A 20,820-nucleotide genomic window follows, 5' to 3' on the forward strand; every position below is an offset into this window, starting at 1 on the left:
AAAATGTCCATTTGTTTCTTCCGAATTAAAACGCTAGTTGACCTAATATATCTTATTGTTTCAGTTATGAGTGTTACCTCTGACAGTTTGAATGCTTGTGTTGTGAATGTATCGTGAAGATCTAGATAGTTTCAACAGATTCTTCTCATCATTATGGCTCCACATTCCGTCATTCAGGCCAGCATCGATCTCTCAGCTGGAGCGATATCTAGCCTGTCCCTCAAATCACTGACCGTCAAGGCATCACAAATCAATGAATGCAGAGCTTACGGGCACCTGCACTGGTGATCTGCATGAGCATTGAGTAGGCCATATGGCATGGCAGCAAAGTGCATGACAGATAACTCAGAGTGAATAAAACAAGTCAGAGATTGACCCTGATTCAAATATGGTATTTAATGTCTTGTTTGGGTTTCCGCCCTCACCTATTATTACCCTCTTCTCTCCCTATTACTGCCGGCCTTTAGGTGGTACTGGCTGTGTGTTTAGTGGCCAGCCATTTGACACTGCCATGGTGAAGATGCAGATGTTGTTTACTTTTATGAACCACATGTGAACATGAGACTTATGACCCTCATTTGCCCGTCATAGTCATTCTGAATAGAACCGCCTTGTACCCCTGTGAACAGCAACAATTACTTTTTTGAAAGACTAATTGCTGATGACATCTAGAGTGATTCCTGTCCCTGTGTCTGATACTATTACAGTACAATAAACATACATTAATCAGCTTCCACTGAACCCCACCAGCTTCATCTGAAGTCAACAGTCCCACTGACTTTACTGAAAAAATCTACTGTATTTGTTTCTACAAAATGATTGGTTAGACAGCTAAAGACAGTGAAATTCAGAATGTTTACGCATTAGCAAATAATGTATCATGCAGCTGAATGGCTCCAGATGACCCTGAGGACAATGAGATCAGATCATTTTATGTTTGGAGCTATCATGTTTCGGAGGTATCATGTTCATCTATTGTTTATTCATTAGGGTACCCTCATAAAAGGGCTTACATAAGTTTCATTGCAAACATATGTCTGTGGAAATACAAATAGACATTAAAGGATTCACAGGGTACATGTAAATCTTAATTAGACTCAGAGTCATGAAACTGCAGAGGCGCATCATGATCAGTGCAGTCACAGTCTCACAGACAGCAACCAGTCATGAGGGAAAGGGATAGGCCACACCCAAGTGGGAGAGAGAACACAGGTAAATAAGCCCATTGTTGCAATCACTCCCACACACTTGAAACTCAACTTCTATTGCTCTCTCCCACCACCAGTACAACAGAGATGGTTACCCAAGGTAAAATTCAGCAGCAGTGGGCATAGAAGGTATGTGGAAGCTCTATTCTTTTTGGAAATGACCAGATGAAGAAATGTCTGTCACCAGATACTCAGTAAGAGTAATATACAGTAATAGCTAGTGTAGCACAGTAATAGTTGCCTTGCTACTCAATACACAACAAGGACAACAAGGAGTACCAGAGAGCATGTGACTTGCCACACTTGCATCACTACTCAAACTACGGGTGTCAAACTATTATGTCCAAGTTGTGTTATTATTCACTATGCTGTAATGATTAGTAAAACCCCTGGCCAACAATGTTTTGTATATTGTTGAGTCCTTGAAACTTTACAATCCTTGCTTCAGTAGATTGGTGGAATGGGCTATCTGTAATCAGGTACTACTTCAGTACACTGGATAATTGAGCTGTGGACACTTACTGTAATGTGCAATACTGTTACTTGTGTAGTAGTTCTCCAATGAGAGTTGGACTAAAATTGTTTATATGATTTGGTTACTTCCTCTTTAGATAAACACTCTGGCTTGCTGGGATGTTGTGTAATGTATTGTATTCACTAGTATCACTATTTAGTAGCAGCACAAAATAACTAACTGCTCATCAAAAATATGAATAGCTCTGTCTCCTTTACAAGGATATTCTTTGTACTACCTTGCACAGATACTTCTGTAAAAGTGGATTTGAGAACAGTTTCTTTTGACATCCCCACCCAAGAGGTACATGTCCTGTGGATTTTTATGTTTTTAACACCCACATTGAATCTCATTGAGTGCCATTTTGGTGGCAACACAGCTGCTACATCGGGATGCAGTATGCACAATCCAATAAGTACCCATCAGCAATAATGTAACCTGTGTGGTGGAAGTCTAGGATTTACCACTCTGTACTTTAGCTCTTCGGAGGTAAGAATCAAGAAACAAGTCCTGAGTAGCCACAATATCTGAGTCCGGTATTTATTGCTTGCAAACAAGAGACAAGAGCGTAACAGCAGCCCAGCGTAGAACCGGGGGTCCGTTCAGCACAAGTCTGAAGAGACAATGATCAGTTTGAACATAATAGTAGGCACCGCCACAGCTACTGGCTGATGGGCTTGTGTTTACGTGAGAAAGGGCGGGAGAGAATGAACAATGGGGAGACTCTCTTACTGATCAATCAGCGCTTTCGTACTGATTAATCGCCGTTCAACATTTCACACCTATCGGCAGGATGCGCCTGTCCCCCCATTATTGCTCTCTCCCACCACTCCCTCAGAGATCACCGCTGTTCATATGGTAAATCATACAGTGCTTCTCAGAACAATGGCTATAGAACTTTAGAGGTGTGGCAAGAGAAAATGTCATCACAGTAGTTACACAAGTTGTATCAGTCATATGAAAGTGTATAACCTGAAAATAGTTCTATGAATGTATTTTCCATAACAATCCCTCCTTTTAACATTTAATTCCTTGAATGTTAACAACACTTCAGCCTAAATATCATATTTCACTGGACGGAAGTTCTCATATCCTCCTCATCAAATAAGTTAAACCCGGGAAAGGGATCCAGGTTAGAAAGGTCATCCCCTGTCTCCATTCGTTCGAGTACCATGTTAGTTGTCATCATGTGGGTGACCGCCCTCCTTGTACATGCCTTGCCAACCACCGACATCACTATACAACTATGTTTTTATCAAGAAAGCGATAAGTGCACGCCTGATTAAGGGCATCACATAGGCCAGATAGCAAGTTCCACCTGCATTTTTAGGTACACAACTGTAATCTTTTGGACCGCAGACTAAGTACACTTGCTCTGGCAGTGGTTTAGCTACGGTGAGGTCGAATTGGGTATGGTTTCCTGCGTTACCATGAACAATCACTCTTTCCCAGATAAACTTGGCCTCTTGTCTTATTAGAGAACAGTATGTGACGTTATGTAGCTCATACTCCGTAGGCCGCAATCGTCTCGGCGGCTTCATGGTGTTTCAATTATGTTGGAATCAGAGGTTACTAGCACGTGATTCTTGTTGGAGCCCTGCGGTGGCTCAGTGTTGTCCTTGTCTTGGGCCTTACTACTTCTCTCCTCCTGGCTGGTCCCGGCTGGTCCCGTCGTGTTGCCCCTGGGCTGGCCGCTGACGTCTAGTCTCGCTGGGTTGCTCCTGGTCTGCCCGCTGATGTCTGGTCTCACTGGGTCGCTCCTGGTCTGCCCGCTGATGGCTGGTCTCACTGGGTCACTCCGTGTCTGCCCGCTGACATCCCCACTGGTCTCTCCAGTGGTGGTGCCTTCTTGCCGTGTGTGGCCGTGTGTGGCATGTACCCACGTGCCTCTCTCTGCAGACTGCATGACGAGATGTACCTGGAAAGGACCCAACCACCATGGACTGCTCCAGTGTTTTCTCCTGCAGTTCTCGATCAGCACCAACTCCCCTTGCTGGATGTCGTGGAGAGGTCCCCCTAGTGGTGTGAGGAGTGCCTCCTTCATGGTTCTGTGGATGCCTCTTAAAACTCTGGTCAAGTTAGCACAGCATGTTAGCATAGAGTAATTCACGTAGCATTGGTCTACCGGTCAGGATCCCATGAGGAGACAGGCCGTTCTTTGCCCTAGGCCTCCCTCGCCTAGCTGTGAGGATCAATGGAAAAGCTTTAACCCAGTTCAGTCCGACTTCTTCACAGAAAACATGCCCACAAAAACTAAACAATATTTATTTCCCTCGCAGGGGTTTAACTCAACAAAACAACAGAGTCCATCATAACACGATCAAATGGGCCATCAGGGGGAGGATGGCTTGATTGGGGAACCATTTGCCCTCTTTCTACACTATGCCAAATTCTGTGAATAATTTGAAAAGACCCCCGGATTGACTGGGCCACCGGACGGGTTGTTCTGGGGGTAGGATCGACCGTCCACTCCTGTCCATCCAGTCCCCCCGCTCCCTGCCCTGCTCCCATTCCCCGCCCCACCCCCATCCCCCACCCACTGCCACCCACCTCCCCCGCCCCCGACCTAACCGGGGTCCCCCCGGAGTATTGGGACCTGGCGGAGGTCTTTAGCAAGTCACGGGCCAAGAGCCTGCCGCCCCCCAGGCCCTACGACTGCGCTATTGACCTCCTGCCGGGTTCCATGCCGCCTAGGGGCCGCTTGTTCTCCCTGTCCAGACCCGAGACCTTGGCCATGAGGGAGTATGTTGAAGAGGCGCTCGCCGCGGGGCACATCCGACCATCCACGTCTCCGGCGGGCGCCGGGTTCTTCTTCGTGGCCAAGAAGGACGGGGGACAGCGGCCCTGCATCGACTACCGGGGCCTGAACGCCGTCACCGTCAAGAACCGCTACCCGCTCCCCCTCATGACATCAGCCTTCGAGTCCCTGCAGCAGGCCCGGGTCTTCACCAAGCTGGACCTGCGCAACGCCTACAACCTGGTGAGGATCCGGAAGGGGGACGAGTGGAAGACGGCGTTCAACACACCGTCGGGGCACTACGAGTACCGGGTCATGCCATTCGGGTTGGCCAATGCCCCGGCGGTGTTCCAGGCACTGGTAAACGATGTCCTCCGGGACCTCCTGGACCACTCGGCGTTTTTTCCAAGGACCTGGCCCAACACAGGTCGCATGTGCGTCAGGTCCTACAACGCCTTCTCCGCCACCAGCTTTTTGTTAAGGCGGAGAAGTGCGTCTTCCATGAACACACCGTCTCCTTCCTGGGGTTCATCGTCTCCAGGGGGGAGCTGCGGATGGACGCCGCTAAGGTCAAGGCAGTGTTGGACTGGCCCCAGCCCTCCTCCCTTAAACACTTACAGTGCTTCCTGGGATTTGCTAATTTTTATAGGCGCTTCATTAGGGGGTTTAGTGCCCTGGCCGCTCCCCTGACCGCCCTCACCCAGTCCAGCCGCCCCCAATTTGCTTGGTCCCCCGAGGCAGAGAACGCGTTCGCCACACTCAAACGGCGCTTCACCTCCGCCCCGGTCCTGAACCATCCGGACCCTGCCCGTCCCTTTGTGGTGGAGGTGGATGCATCCGGCATTGCTGTGGGGGCAGTGCTCTCCCAGCGGTGCCTTACGGACGGGAAGGTCCATCCCTGTGCTTTCTTCTCCCGTCGGCTGACCCCAGCGGAGCGCAATTACGACGTGGGCAACCGTGAGCTGCTGGCGGTCAAGCTGGCGTTAGAGGAGTGGAGGCACTGGCTGGAGGGCGCCGTCCAGCCGTTTGAAGTGTGGATGGACCACAAGAACCTGGAGTACATCCGAGGGGCCAAGCAATTGAACTCCCGTCAGGCGAGGTGGGCGCTCTTCTTCACCAGGTTCACCTTCACCATCTCTTACCGCCCGGGGTCTAAGAACGTCAAGCCAGACGCTCTCTCCCGACAGTTCGACCCGGTGGACCTGGTGGAGACCCCCGATCCCATCCTTCTGGAGGCGCTCATCCTCGCCTCTGTGTCCTGGGACATTGAGAGGGCAGTCAAAGCGGCCCTGGGGCGGGAACCTGACCCCGGGGGGGGCCCGCTGGGGAAGCTCTACGTACCCAAGGTTGCGCGCGCACGGCTGCTCCTCTGGGCCCACGCTTCCCCCCTCACGGGTCACCCGGGGGCCGCCAGGACCTTGGAGTTCATCAGGAGGAGGTTCTGGTGGCCCACGGCAGAGGTGGATACGCGCGCCTGTGGCTGCGTGTGCACGTGTGCGGTGTGCGCGCGCAGCAAGACCCCCCGTCGGGCCCCGGCGGGTCTCCTCCGCCCCCTTCCCATCCCCAAGCACCCCTGGTCCCACATTTCCCTGGACTTTATTTCGGGCCTTCCCCCCTCCAACCGGTTCACCACCATCCTGGGCAGCTTGGGAAGGGGGATGAAGTGGGCCGCCTTAGAGAACCGGTTCACCACCATCCTGGTGGTGGTGGACCGGTTCTCTAAGGCGGCCCACTTCATCCCCCTTCCCAAGCTGCCCTCGGCCCGGGAGACCACGGACCTGATGGTGCATCATGTCTTCAGGGTCCACGGTCTCCCCCAAGACATGGTGTCAGATCGGGGTCCCCAGTTCGCCTCCAGGTTCTGGAAGGCGTTTGCCGTCAGCCTCTCCTCCGGTTTCCACCCCCAGTCCAACGGGCAGACGGAGCGCGTCAACCAGGATCTGGAGGGCGTGCTGCGGTGCTACGTCTCCGGGAACCCAGTGACCTGGAGCCGGCGACTGGCCTGGGCCGAGTACGCTCACAACACCCTCCTCTGCTCCTCCACCGGCCTGTCCCCATTCCAGTGCCAGTACAGCTACCAACCCCCCCTATTCCCTGAGCAGCAGGAGGAGGCGGAAGTGCCCTCGGTCCGGGCCCAGGTCGGCCGGTGTCGCAGGACCTGGAGACGGGTGCGGGCGGCGCTCAAGAAAGCGGCAGCCAAATCCCAGCTCCAGGCCAACCGCAAGCGTCGCCCAGCCCCGGTCTTCCACCCGGGCCAGAGGGTGTGGCTCTCGACCCGGGACCTTCCCCTCCGGGTCGAGTCACGGAAGCTGTCCCCCCGCTTCGTGGGTCCCTTCCCGGTCATCAGGCGGGTGAACCCAGTCGCCTACAAGCTGCGGCTCCCCTCCTCCATGCGGGTTCACCCGACCTTCCATGTCTCCCTCCTCAAACCGGTCGTCTCCTGCCCCCTGCCCCCCCCCCCCCCCGGCCCCCCCCACCTCGTCTCATCGAGGGACAACCAGCCTACACTGTGGACAGGATTTTGGGGTGTAGGAGGGTGGGGAGGAGGCTGCAGTACCTTGTGGATTGGGAGGGGTATGGCCCGGAGGACCGGACCTCCACCCAAGTAACGGCTGGTGCCATTCGTCGGGGGGGGGGGTACTGTCACGCCTGTGGGCTCTGTCTGGTGACTCTGACGCCCCCCTCTGGCCACACGGGTCAATCCCTCCCAATCAGCCGGGATTCGCCCTGATCCCCTTCACCTGTGTTTTCTAGCCCTTGTTACTATTTAACCTGTGTGTTCCCTCATGTCCCTGTCTGAGATTCTCCCCGTTGTTTTGTAAGTACCTGTCTGTTGACCTGCTTTACTTGTTTCTCCTGTTCCTGTATTCCTCGTCCAGTTTATCTGCCGCCTGTGTAGCGAGTACTTCTGTTATGGAGCTTATGTTCTCCACCTTTATTTTATCCTTAGTCCCAGTGTTTTGTTTGTTCCTGTGTTCCCATCCATTATTATTAAATATACACCTTCAAGTACACTTCGCGCCTGTGTTCTGAGTATCTCTCCGCTTTTGGGTCCACCACACTGCCCCCACTCGTAACAGGTGCCTACCCCCTTTCAACACCAAGTTATCTCTTAAAGCTGCCCAAATACTGCTGGGCTCTCAACCCTAGGGGCTCTAGACTGACTGACTATCTATCTATCTATCTATCTATCTATCTATCTATCTATCTATCTATCTATCTATCTATATCTATCTATCTATCTATCTATCACTTATCCTTAAAGCGAAATGTGAACCAGAACTGGGAATCCTTATGTACAGGAATACTGAAAAATGCATTAGCTAGGTCGACCACTGAAAAATATGTAGCATTACCGGGTATATGTGTAATTAGTATATGGATCCGTAACAATAGGGGTGCGCGCTTGGACTGCTTCATTAACCTTTTTAAGATCCCGAACAAAGCACCAGGTTTGTGGTTGGCCTTCCTGTTTGGCCTCTTTTACGGGGAACATGAGAGTACGACAAACGGCTGACAGGACATGCAACAATAATGCCTCTTTCCAATAATGCCTAAAAAGCTAGTGTAAATATCATCTATGGCTTCTCTCTGAACCAAACTTTTCCAACCCTCATCCTGAATTTCCGAGACCTTAGCTGTACAATGAAAATGATCTTTATCCGTGAACATACAATTTCTAATTCTTAGCTCGGCTTCCGCCAACAATTACTGTGCAATTGATCTCAGCCGAGAGACGGGCAAGTTCCATTCGTAAAAATAATTTAGTGGTGCATTGCCCAACGATATATTTTGCATTACACGTCTTTCTATTCTAATTCCATCTTCTGAACACCACAGATTTAGTCCTAACCCACACATCAAGTCTCTACCTAGTAAGTTGATTGGGCAGCAGTCAGATAATATGAATGAATGTTTACTATATTGATAACTATCTTCATCATACACCGTTAGAGGGACTGTGAATCTCTCTTTTACCCCTTTTCCCTCTGCTCTGACTATGGTGATTACCCTTCCACTGAGTTTCGGTGGGGGTTGCCAATCTTCTGTTCTTAAGACAAAGTACCCTGCTCCTGAATCTACTAAAAAATTTAACCGATCTGCCAGCCACCTTCAATGTTATTCTAGGTAGTGCCTCATATGCACTTTCTTTCCTAATAGCCTGTATGTCTAGTTGTGGTGTACGTGTGTGCTCGCGTGTTGGTTTTATCTCACCGGGTAATGCTGTCGATGGGACCTCTCCCGCCTCCTCTGACCGTCAACCGCCCTCTCGCTCCGTTCCCCTCGGATTGTTGACAGTAATCCCTTGTTTATAGCTCCGTTTCTCTGCTTCCGCTGGCTCAGGACAGTCTTTTATCCAGTGGTCTTCCGCTCGGCAGCGGAAGCACCCCATCTGTCTCGGGTATCGTTCTTGTTGCGCTTGCCTCCGAACCTTGCTCGCCCTCGATTGCATCCGCCTCCGGCTCCGTCGTAATGACTCAATTGAGCCAACTGCAACCTTGTTTCCCTGTTCTCTTTAATTTTCCCCTTCTCGGCCTTCTGGTTTTCTATCACTTTCTCGGCATGTTTAATGTATGGCCAGACCTCTCTCATCCTCCCGGTTTCATAAATGATGCAATTTTTTTTCACATAATCCTTAATATCCGGCAAGAGTCCAGCTATAAAGTTATGTTTGCACTGTTGTTCCCAGGGAGTGTCATCCGCCCCATTGGGTTTGGCCTGGCCACTATGATCCCCAAACACTTTCTCAAAGCGCAGTCGGAATTCGCTTACTTTTTCGCCCGCTATCTGATGGCAGTCTTTGATTTTCTCCCAGTTCATTCGCAAAGGGAAAGTCTCTCTGATCCGATCATACAATGTGTGCACGGTCGTTCGGTAGTAGTTCCCGTCTTCGTTACTCCATACGACAGAATGCTGGGGCCAGGTCCCCTTTACTAATGTCCACTTAAGGGCTTTCATCATTACCATCTCGATTTCGGCGGAGTTAGGTTTGTATTGGCTAATTAGCAGTTCGAGGGCTGTGACAAGCCTCTCTCCCCCTTCCTTGTCGGGGTTCGGGAGTGCTGCTGCCACCTCTCTCAGATCGGCGGGCGTCCAGGGGCGATACACCAGGACGGTATTTGGCTGACCGTCCACCCTGGCTTGTGGATTAGTCACCTCCACCATGGGGAAAGAGCCCTGGCTGTCCGGGTCGCGGTTGTGCTGTCTCGTTCTCGAAGATATAGGCGAGGTCAACGCTGGGTTCGGGCGAGCCGTATCTGCCCGTGGTGCTGTCAGGGGTCTGTAGGGTGGAGGACGGACAGAGGAGCAGTCGAGATCTGCATCAACCTGTTCGGACAAGAATACTATAGGACACAGGTTAGAAAGCCCTGGCCTATCTGACTCAACTAGTGGTTCCTTTCCTGATTCAACTGGCTTTACCTTCTCTAATTCGACTTGTTTTGCCTTCTTAAGCTGTTCAGCCTGTGACTGTCTAATTACCCCTCTGTTTTCCATGTCCAAAACGCCTTCCAATCTACTTGACGTGACCCTTTTTGTAACTTCTTTATTTTATCCGCAGCATAATTTTCAAGCCTGTCTTCTAGCATGTTAATCTGTCATTGGCTAAAACTCCCGTTCAATGAAAAACCCAAAATCTCCCACATAGGCAATTGTTCGCATGTCCATCGACTATATTTTTCAATCATTATCTTAGCGCATCCCTCCGTGCTCAAAGGCAGCGGGTTGGCTTTACTGGCCGCTTTCCCCATTATCAATTAGTGTAGCAACTTTTTCAGGTATTTTAAAAAGGTTACATGTCGTCAATGACAATAGGTGAGTCCTTACCTTTTATTCACGTGTCTCCACACCGGTTTTTTACGGGTTTCATGCAAATTCTAGGTATATCGAAAAAATGTGTGTCCTCCACACATTGAGTGTCCCCGACACCTCTTCTCGAAGTGTCAATCAGCCCGTTGGCTCTTAGCAACAAGTTTATCTAGATTAAAAACAAAAACAGAAACACACACAAACAACAAACTGCAGACCTAAACCTGGTTTAGGATTTTCAACTGTTCCAGACAGCTGACCAACGGTGTGTCCTCCACACAGTGTCTTCGACACTTACCTATGCCAGATAGGATTTTCAACAGAAGATCTATCACCAAAACAGGATTCACAACTGAAGACCTATGCCAGATAGGATTTTCACTGAAGATGTTATGAACAGCGACCCAGCACCTGGCTGGGGTTTTTGCTAGCACCCAGTTCTACCCGAGGGCTGGGATTTTTAGTACAAATATTGTGGTCTTACCTCTTCCGAGTTCAATGTCTTTATGGACTCGCCGTGCCTGAGAACTCCGTCCCTCTCCTTTCAGGCGCCTTTCTCCCTTTGCATTCTGAACTTTCAAAGGGAGGATTTCAGCTCCAGGAATATATCCTGACCGTGTACGAGTTGACCTTCTTGGCAGAGAGAAGACGAACTCAGGGCAGGCGATCCCGGATGAGCCCCCAAATTGTGGTGGAAGTCTAGGATTTACCACTCTGTACTTTAGCTCTTCGGAGGTAAGAATCAAGAAACAAGTCCTGAGTAGCCACAATATCTGAGTCCGGTATTTATTGCTTGCAAACAAGAGACAAGAGCGTAACAGCAGCCCAGCGTAGAACCGGGGGTCCGGTCAGCACAAGTCTGAAGAGACAATGATCAGGTTTGTCTTTTATACAGTTTGAACATAATAGTAGGCGCCGCCACGGCTACTGGCTGATGGACTTGTGTTTACGTGAGAAAGGGCGGGAGAGAATGAACAATGGGGAGACTCTCTTACTGATCAATCAGCGCTTTCGTACTGATTAATCGCCGTTCAACATTTCACACCTATCGGCAGGATGTGCCTGTCCCCCCATTATTGCTCTCTCCCACCACTCCCTCAGAGATCACCGCTGTTCATATGGTAAATCATACAGTGCTTCTCAGAACAATGGCTATAGAACTTTAGAGGTGTGGCAAGATAAAATGTCATCACAATAGTTACACAAGTTGTATCAGTCATATGAAAGTGTATAACCTGAAAATAGTTCTATGAATGTATTTTCCACCTGATACAACACCTGATACACTCGAAACGTCAACATTTGCGCACATGGGTGCAGAACACATACAGTGCCTATAGAAAGTCATCATACCCTGTGAAATTTTGTCACATTACACCCTGGAAATTAAAATAAATCAAATCTAACTTTTTTGAGCTGTTTGTACACATTATAACCCTCATCATCAAAGTGAAAATAAAAATTTAAAAAATTCTGGACAATTATTAAAAATTAATTAGTGAAATACCTGGTTTGGTTAAGTGATCAGCCCCTTAAAGTATACCATTATAAACTTGCTCAGGTGCAACCAATCAACTTCCAGATCAAACACCAGGCTAATTGCCCCCCACCTGACATCAATTGTAGTGGTTTTGATTACTTCAGAATAAAACCAGCTGTTTCTTGAGGATTCCACTACTAGAAGTGCATGGTTCTGCAAAGAATTCACCATGGTTGGAAAAGTACTTTCAAAAGGCCTCCAGGATAAAGTTGTAGGAAGGCACAAGTTAGGTGAAGGCTACAAAAAGGCTTTAGCTATCCCTCTGAGTACCGTTCAGAGCATCATTAAGAAGTGGAAGGTGTATGACACCACCAACACCTTGTCTAGATCAGGCCGTCTGTCCAAACTGGATGACCGAGCCAGGAGGACATTGATCAGAGAAGCTACCAAGAGGCCAAAGGCAACTTTGAAGGACTTACAAGTCTTTATGGCTGGGACTGGTCTGTCTGTGCATGTGACAACAATCTCACCAGCTTTATACAAAGCTGGCCTGTATGGCAGGGTAGCAAGAAAGAAGCCTTTTCTGAAAAAGTGCCACAGTCAGTCTCGAGACGAGTCAGACAAGACTAAGATTGAACTTTTTGGACTGAACTCCAAGCGCTATGTTTGGCGAAAACCAAACACAGCACACCACCCAAAACACACCATACCTACTGTGAAGCATGGTGGTGGCAACATTATGTTGTGGGGATGTTTCTCTTCAGCAGGGACTGGGCAATTGGTCAGGATTGAAGGGAAAATGGATGCTGCCAAGTACACCCAAATTCTTGAGGACAACCTGCGTCCCTCTGCTAGACAGCTGAAGATGGGCAGGTTATTCACCTTCTAACACGACAACGATCCTAAACATACCGCCAAAAGAACAATGCAGTGGCTTAAGGATAGAAAGGTGAATGTCCTTGAGTGGCCAAGTCAGAGCCCTGACTTAAATCCGATAGAAAATCTGTGGATGGGCTTTAAGAGAGAAGTCCATCACAGCTCACCACAGAATTTGACTGAACTCGAACAATTTTGCAAGGAAGAATTGGCAAATATTCTCCAATCTAGGTGTGCAAAGCTAGTAGAGACATATCCAAACAGATTGATGGCTGTAATTGCAGCAAAAGGTGGCTCTACAAAGTATTACATCAGGGGACTGATGACTTTTCCAACCCTGTTATTCTTGTTTTTCATTTTTTATAAATTTTCAGAACTGTCGCCTTTTTTTTATTAGTTTGATGTTGTATGGCTAAATTTGTACATTAAACTGGAAAAGTTTTTTTTTAATGGGTTTTGATTTCAGGCTGTACGACAAATATAGTAACTATTTCAAAGGGGTATGATGACTTTCTATAGGCACTGTATTAATTAACCCTTAATTCTATTTCTGCATGGAACTTCAAATGTATCAATGATGTTGAACTTGTTGTTTTATCTTGCGGTCCTGTCAAGTCTGAATATCTTTGAGTTGGGGTTTGTCCTTTACCTCCAAATAGCCTATAAACCAAGACTGTACAGTTGGACTGTATTTTGGTATATCAGCTAGTTTTTCAAACAGGTACCTCTGTTGTATGCATGTACTGCTAATATCAATGTTTCTATTACATTATAATAATATGAAGCTGAGTGAATATATTTTTAAGCTTAAAAAAAGCATGGAAATCTATAATTTCAGGCACTTTGTATGGGGTTCACACACGTGGATCTGAGAAAAATAGACACCAATCCTACTTTTAGGTTGGTGATAACGCAGCCGTTCAACGTCTACACTTCACGCACGTGTTGATGTAGCAGGTAACGTTGACTACAATAGGAGTTTATCAACTCCGTCTCACGCTCGTCTCAAGGACATTGATTTCACGCGCATGGTGTAGCAGACCTGAGTGTACAACCCACTGTAACTCTTATGTTTTACTGCAGATCCTAAGCAAAGACTGTGACTGTGTCTGTGGATGGCGTGGTCTACTTCCGAGTCTACTTCCCCATCTCAGCTGTGGCCAACGTGTCCAACGCTCACTCCTCCACAAGGCTGCTGGCCCAGACCACCCTGAGGAATGTGTTTGGCACTAAGAACCTAGCACAACTGCTGTCAAGCAGGGAGGGCATCTCACATAGCATGCAGGTAAACACCTGGGGATATACTGTAATGCTTGCTAAAGTATGATGAGTCTGTAGTATCTGACAAAAGGAAAGCTATCTCCCTATGTGGGTAATACAAAAACAATATATCACAAACTGCAAGACTATGGTCCTAATCAATAAAACCTACTAACAAGGTTACTGGGATATAGTGAAAAAATGTTTAATGTTTATTAACCAAACTGTGTCTGCAGGAATCCCTGGATATTGCTATTGATCCGTGGGGCATTAAGGTAGAGCGTGTGGAGATCAAGGATGTGAAGCTGCCACAGCAGCTCCAGAGAGCCATGGCAGCTGAGGCAAAGGCCACCAGAGAGGCCAGGGCCAAGGTAAGGACACAATGGACACACTCTACTGTAGATTGCAAAGGAGGCTGGGGTAAATACTAAACCAGGGAGGTGTCCCCACCCTGTCACACCCACACAATGCACTGACAGTGTAATTTATAATTATTTAAAATTATTCTAATGTATAGTGTACATGCCCCATAACCATTTCACAGCCTCTAGCCTCATTGCCACATAGCCTCACACAGCCTACAAGATGTATTGTTCTGTTCTTTTTTGTAAATTTGTAAATTTGTTATTGCTATTTTGTCAATATTTGCTATTTGTTTTTTAAGACCATGCACCAACCTCATCAAGTCAATTTCCTGTATGTGCAAATATACTTGGCCAAATAAAAGAATTCTGATTCAGATTCTTATATGGTTTCCTCCTACAAATCAAATTTCCTTCATCTGCACAGATCAGAGGATAGGTGACAACAGGTGGAAAGGGAGCAACATTTGAGTAATTAGATGTATAATGTGTCTCTAATAAATGGTCCTGAGCAATCATGTTTGTCTTTAGGTAATTGCTGCTGAGGGAGAGATGAATGCCTCCAGGGCACTAAAGGAGGCCTCTCTAGTGATCGGTGAGTCACTGTCTGGCCTGCAGCTGCGCTACCTGGAGACCCTGAACACCATTGCTGCAGAGAAGAACTCTACCATCATCTTCCGTCTACCTATAGATGTCATACAGCATTTCATGCAGAGGCAGCGATGGCTCACTGAGGTCAGACTCCTGGAGCCGGTTGATTAAAATGTCTGTCGAGTGATACTTCTCTATTTGTTCCAAAGCAATAGATTTACAAAATCTTATTTTCTCATTGTATTTTAATACTTAAATCCAAAGTGCAACATATACTGTACAGACATTAGTGTCTCATGACTAACCACAATTTCAACTTTTAACCATCTAAGGTAAGCTACTGTATGGTGACAGTTTTGAACAAAATAAAATAATTTTAAAACAAAACATTGCAAAGACAGTTAAATATACATGCTTTTCTATTAACATTGCCAAAACATGATTTGTTGAAAGATTTCATACCTTCTTTCATTTGTACAACCAAAAGTATCAACATCCATGTGTAACTCCTACCCCCTTTAGATATTGATTCACTACATACAAGACCATCTTTTCTAAAAGTGGAACAACCATTCAGTAGTTGAGTACATGGTCATGTCCTCAGGACATAGAAGCAACCAGTACAGTTCCAGGACCTGATAGTTTCATAATACTATTTACATCTATTTATGTAACCAACCAATGTGACAAAGGTAAAGGCCTGTTTCAGGTCTCCTCACCTCAGCAGCCAGTGATGCTGGTGGGGTGGGGTGTCGGGTAGTGGTGAATTTCTACACACCACATTATCTAACTGAATCAACTGATGTTCCTATATTTTTACATCACTGGCAACATCCTCTTTTTAAATACTTTTAGATATTGTACATCCAGTGGACATTTCACACTGTGGATTAAAATTGTGTCACAATATAACCATAAAAAAGAACAATACAAGTGTAAAGGAAATAAAAACACATATGAGGCTGTGTTAAAAATGTAACTGTAGAGAAATAAATAATAAATAATGGCAGTTGCTTTCTGATGAGTCATAAATCCCTTAAAGACCTGAGATTGTTCTCTGATGTGAGACAAGAGGTAACAGTTCACAAATGTCATATTATGGTTGTGTTTCCATAGTCATACACTGTATAGTGAGCATTCTCATTCTCCACTGAGCAGTTCCTTATTAGTATTTCATAATACACTCCTAAAATATAGTCAAATTAAGAGAAATTAAGGTCGAAAGCCACAATTGATTTTCCACAGATGATGTTGCCTGCGTATTTCAAAACCTACGTTTGATACACAGAGATAACAAGCTATGCAAAAAGACAGCAATAGCTAATTCTAAGCCGATTGCAAGAGATGATAAGTACACTTGGACAGAGAGATAATAAAGCAAATATTCTGTACAGGCCAATACCATTTCAAGAGTTTACATGTTAACTGTTTCAATGGGAAATATTGTTTACTGTCATATGGCCACGGATAAATTCTATGACAACATCACTCATGGCATTACTTTTAAGAACATAGAACTTCACAATAGGATTATACACCAGAACATCATAATGGTGTATTTTGTACACCCCTTTGTGTATAAATTAGGTAACTAGGTAACTCCCTTTGATAACAGTTACACAAACCTTTAGCAAAACACATCAAGCCTCAACTCCAAAATCCTCCTGAAAGATGTCACACAGCAGGTTTACCCCAAATAAGGTTCTTCAGAACACAAAGTAAAGTGATCGGGTCATTTACATCTGGAAGACTGATAGTACATGCTTTACAGCAAGCAACAATGTTAATAGTTACAAATGTCTTTGAAAACATCTATAGGAAGTTCATGTTGAGTTATTGTACATTCTGTATACAGGCCGGGTGAGATGAGAGTATTAGCTCTTTAGTTTGGAGGACAGAAGGGAGAGGACTTCAGATAAGCAGGCAGTCATAGATCCGATACAAGCATGTCCCAACAAGAGGATAAATGTACCCAACTGAAGGCCTTGACGATCCAAGCCGTTCCTTAACTGTGTCAGTGTTGGGTAGGTAGGTAGGTAGGTAGGTAGGTAGGTAGGGTTGTTTGTATATTGGATTCCTCCTATAAGCCATTTCTTTGTGACTGATTTTGCACACCAAGTTAAATGGAATTGTAGAATATAGAAATGGAGTGCTAAACCTGATTTAACCCTTCAAGCATGACATTGTATTTTTCATATGCATATAATCTAAATATAGGGCTAACATAGGAAATCCACACAGAACGTTTCTCTGACTTTACAGTGTTTTTGATGTTGTATTGCCTGGGCATTGAGAGATACTGCTGGTGAGAGAAGGCGGAAAGCAAAGGCGCTTCTTGTATTCATTGTTGCGTTTCTGATCTGTTTGTTTCCTACATCCATAACCCTGAGCCCAGGATGAAAAGCTGATGATGCAATTGGAGACACACACAGGGGAAGTAGGCACCATGACACTGCGATTCAGGTCACTGATAAAGTCCAAAATGGCTGAGTTCTTCTACATCTCAGTCTGTCTGCTTGTTAGAATAAAGAGGGGGGGCGGGGGGCATCAACATACTGTAGAAACAAGGTAGAAAATCCTACATATTAAAACTATCTGTGGTTAGAAAGCACAGACTTGTGATACAATACACTAGGTCAGAGATATAAATGGATGAAGGGAGCTCTGCTGCACACCTTATTTGGGGAACACATGGGGGCATTGTCAGAGGAACATTGAATGGGTGAGTGGATTGGCCTGTCCATCTACTGTACATCATCGTATAATACTGTACACATTTTACAGAGAAGGGACATTCACCATAGAGATAAAAAGTGAAGCCTTGAAGGTAATTAATCAATTATAGTAGATAGAAAGAAAAAGAGAATTAAAAGGGAGAGAGTTTCAAAGGTGAGTGGTTGAGGAGGCTCTGGAAGAGGCTCATCGGGGAAAGGAATGTGGTCGGGCAGGGGAGCCGGGCCCAGAGGAGGCACGGTGGATGGGGGAGGAAGTGGGAGACATGTGGGGGCTCAGCTCGCCAGTCTGCAGACGCCACAACAGCTCCTCGTTGTTACGACTCAGGCGCTTCTTCTCGTTGCTCTCCTTCTCCACATGCTCATGCAGATTGGCATTCTCCTCCGACAGTTGCCTTTTCAAATGAACAAGGAAAATAAATCATCCATTAAACTATAATGGCCTGTGGCACAGATTTTTCACCATTGACCCTCATGGAATGACTGCTAAGAATTCAAAATCCAAAATGGGTTTACAGTCAAGCTACAGTAAGTGACATTCTAAGAGTCAGGTACTGTGTTGTTGGCATCCGTTGAGAGGAAACACCATGACTAAAGATACAGTGAGATGCAACAGACCTGGACATGGCAAGGTTCTTGTCTATTCTGGCCCTCAGGTCCTCGTTCTGCTGCTGTAAGACCTGTACTCTCTCCTCCAGGAACACATTCTTTTGAGCCTGCTCAAAAACAAATGGAAAACAGCGCCCAACATTAAATTCTTCATATGGCCAAAAAGGCTACATATCAATGAAATTACATATAGGCCTATAAGGAAACACTCTCAGTCTACCAGTTAAACAATGACCAGAAAATCACTCCTCTAAATACGAGCTGTTCACTATTAAAACCAAAGTTTATGCGGAATGTATGGTAAATAAAGGTGCATATTGAGCATTAATAATTAATGCAAGCATTCATTTTGAGCCTACCATTTTCTCCAGTTCTGAGATCTTCATTTCCTGCCCATGGATCTGCTGGTTCTTCATCTCTAACACCTCCTTCAGACTCTTCAGGTCCTCCTCGATATGCTGGTATGGTGCAAGAGCATCCTGAACACACCCACAAACAAAACCATCAACTCACTTTGGGCCAACATGAATTTTAAGTTTCCTCTTGCCTTCCTTTGGTTATCTGTTATATGTGTATGGCACAGTATACAGTACCACTATCTGCTCGTCAGTGCTCCTGCGCAGAGCCTCCTCAAAACGCTTGGCTCTGTCTCGCAGACCGCGGTTCTGAAATGTCAGGGTGTCCACCTGGTCCTGCACACACACACAATCACTAATTTGAGTGTCCTAGTAGCTGCAGTATCACACATCGCATATCTTTAGGTCAGTCCATACAAATACAAATCAGTGATTACTTCCATAAAGCCCTACAGTACCTGCAGTGACAGTCTGAGCTTCTCAAAGTCCTCCTCCAGAGACTTCCTCTGCTGTTCATGGGCCATCTTTAGGTCTGACACAAAATATTATGACAGTGCTTTACTCTGTAATTCTAGTCTAATTTCATCAAAGATGGTCAAAAGTCTGGGGTACAACACAGTACATACTTTTCACAGTCCTGGCATGCTCCTCCCGCAGAGTGGCCAAGGTATCATGGTGTGTCGTCTCCATCTCTGACATGGCTTCCTCATGGTTTTCACTCATCTCCTCAATCTGGGTCACCACAAACATAATCAGAGAGAAATAAAACTGTAACTGATGCTCTTAGGCCACAGTAGCCATGATAGGCCACAGTAGCTAAACACACACACACACACACACACACACACACACACACACACACACACACACACACACACACACACGCGCATGCATGCACACACGCACACACGCACCTGCTCCTGCTGCTGGTCGCGTAGCTCCTCCAGCTCGACGTATTGTTGGGCCTGCAGGCGTTGGGTCTCAGTGCAGTGTTGGACCCTCAAGCGCTCCTCCAGAGCCCCCAACTCACTTTGCTGCTGCACCTGCAGACCCTGCAGCTCCCGCTCAAAGCGGCGCTCCAACTCCTCCTTATCCTGCTGCAGACGCTCCCAGTGCGCCACACTGAAGGCTGGAGGACAGGGTAGAGTTATGGTATGGTAGGAGGCAGTAGGTAAGGGGAGTACATAAGTATTGAACTAAGACATGTGGGTATTATCATTAGAGTCAGAATATAGTTGAGTTCACGAGCACAACAGGCAGATTTGTTTTGATATAGAACTTTTCCTTGTGATCTTATTGCAGCATGTCTACCCTGCAACTCCCTGTAAGCAAGCAGCAAGTAATTTAGCAGATGCTTTTAGCCAAAGCGACTTACAATGGGTACATTTGTCTAGAGAATCAACTTATTTGACATCAGTCATTGTAGGTAAATCCTTTGATAACACACTTACTCATACCCCATCCCTCATAGCCATGAATAATACATAATATGCTGAGTGACTGGCTGACTCACCTCCCCCCAACAGCCTAACTGTCCAGGAGTGTCACACTTACCCACTTCATCCCTGATTCTGGCGAGCTCCAGGGACAGTTCCCTCTCCTTCACGATGGCACTCTCACTCTGCAACACACACAGACACCCACCATGAGGCACAGAGTTAATGATGGCATCCAAGAACATTATCAGTAATTAATTCAAATAACACTGTCCTGAGTGTTAGATTGTCAAGCATTGTGAACCTGCCCCACATTTACACCTCAGCCATGCATATATATGCATATATATATATACAGTATAGAAATGTAAAGGATGGGATGGAAGATCTAATGTGTATTTCAGAACTGTCCAAACGTTCTCCATGTGATAATAGGTTGCCAGACAAGGGCTAGTGGGGTGGGTGAGCAGTAAACATGATGAATAGGGCTTCTAGTTAAGCCGCTGGGGACTCTTCATGACGTGACCCTCTCTAAGAGCACCCTGAGAGAGGCAGAACAGCCCGGCTTACAAAGGCTGACACATCAACCACATCAATATCTGTTGATCACCTCATACATACATTATAGTAATACAACCACGTAACCTATTAAACAAGATCACAGCAAAGGTTTACAACATATATCCTATACTGTATGTACAAATCACACAGAGGCATTGTATTAAGTACTTAGCTGATAGGGTAATAAATACAACAACTGAGCCACAGAGAGAGGGAGTGGTGCATGAGTCAGCACCTAGCTTATATGGGTAGTTATGGTGAGGATGTGGCCCCCAACTGAGGTGTACAAT

At 46.5% G+C, this 20,820-nt stretch overlaps 2 protein-coding genes across 2 annotated transcripts in view; one reads left to right on the forward strand and one right to left on the reverse strand.

Annotated features, from left to right (window-relative positions):
• Positions 1-1,917: 1,917 nt before the first annotated feature.
• Positions 1,918-15,007, forward strand: stoml3a (stomatin (EPB72)-like 3a; the record flags this gene model as incomplete). The annotated part of the gene is given in 5 exon segments (XM_083694683.1): positions 1,918-2,025; positions 13,707-13,720; positions 13,722-13,908; positions 14,120-14,254; positions 14,777-15,007. Coding segments are annotated over 5 exon segments (675 nt in total).
• A 2,748-nt stretch (positions 15,008-17,755) lies between these two features.
• Positions 17,756-20,820, reverse strand: part of LOC310822772 (microtubule-associated tumor suppressor candidate 2-like) — a gene marked incomplete at its 3' end in the record, with an annotated part of 47,843 nt that continues 44,778 nt past the window's right edge. The window contains exons 4-11 of the mRNA XM_083695244.1: positions 20,088-20,154; positions 19,448-19,662; positions 19,160-19,265; positions 18,992-19,065; positions 18,771-18,869; positions 18,537-18,656; positions 18,187-18,284; positions 17,756-17,963 (exon numbers count right to left, since the gene is read on the reverse strand). Of these exons, the coding sequence (XP_083551370.1) occupies positions 17,756-17,963; positions 18,187-18,284; positions 18,537-18,656; positions 18,771-18,869; positions 18,992-19,065; positions 19,160-19,265; positions 19,448-19,662; positions 20,088-20,154 (987 nt within the window). The remainder of the gene's footprint in view (positions 17,964-18,186; positions 18,285-18,536; positions 18,657-18,770; positions 18,870-18,991; positions 19,066-19,159; positions 19,266-19,447; positions 19,663-20,087; positions 20,155-20,820) is intronic.

The sequence above is a fragment of the Argentina silus genome, assembly GCF_951799395.1.
Source record: "Argentina silus genome assembly, chromosome: X".
Taxonomy (NCBI): domain Eukaryota; kingdom Metazoa; phylum Chordata; class Actinopteri; order Argentiniformes; family Argentinidae; genus Argentina; species Argentina silus.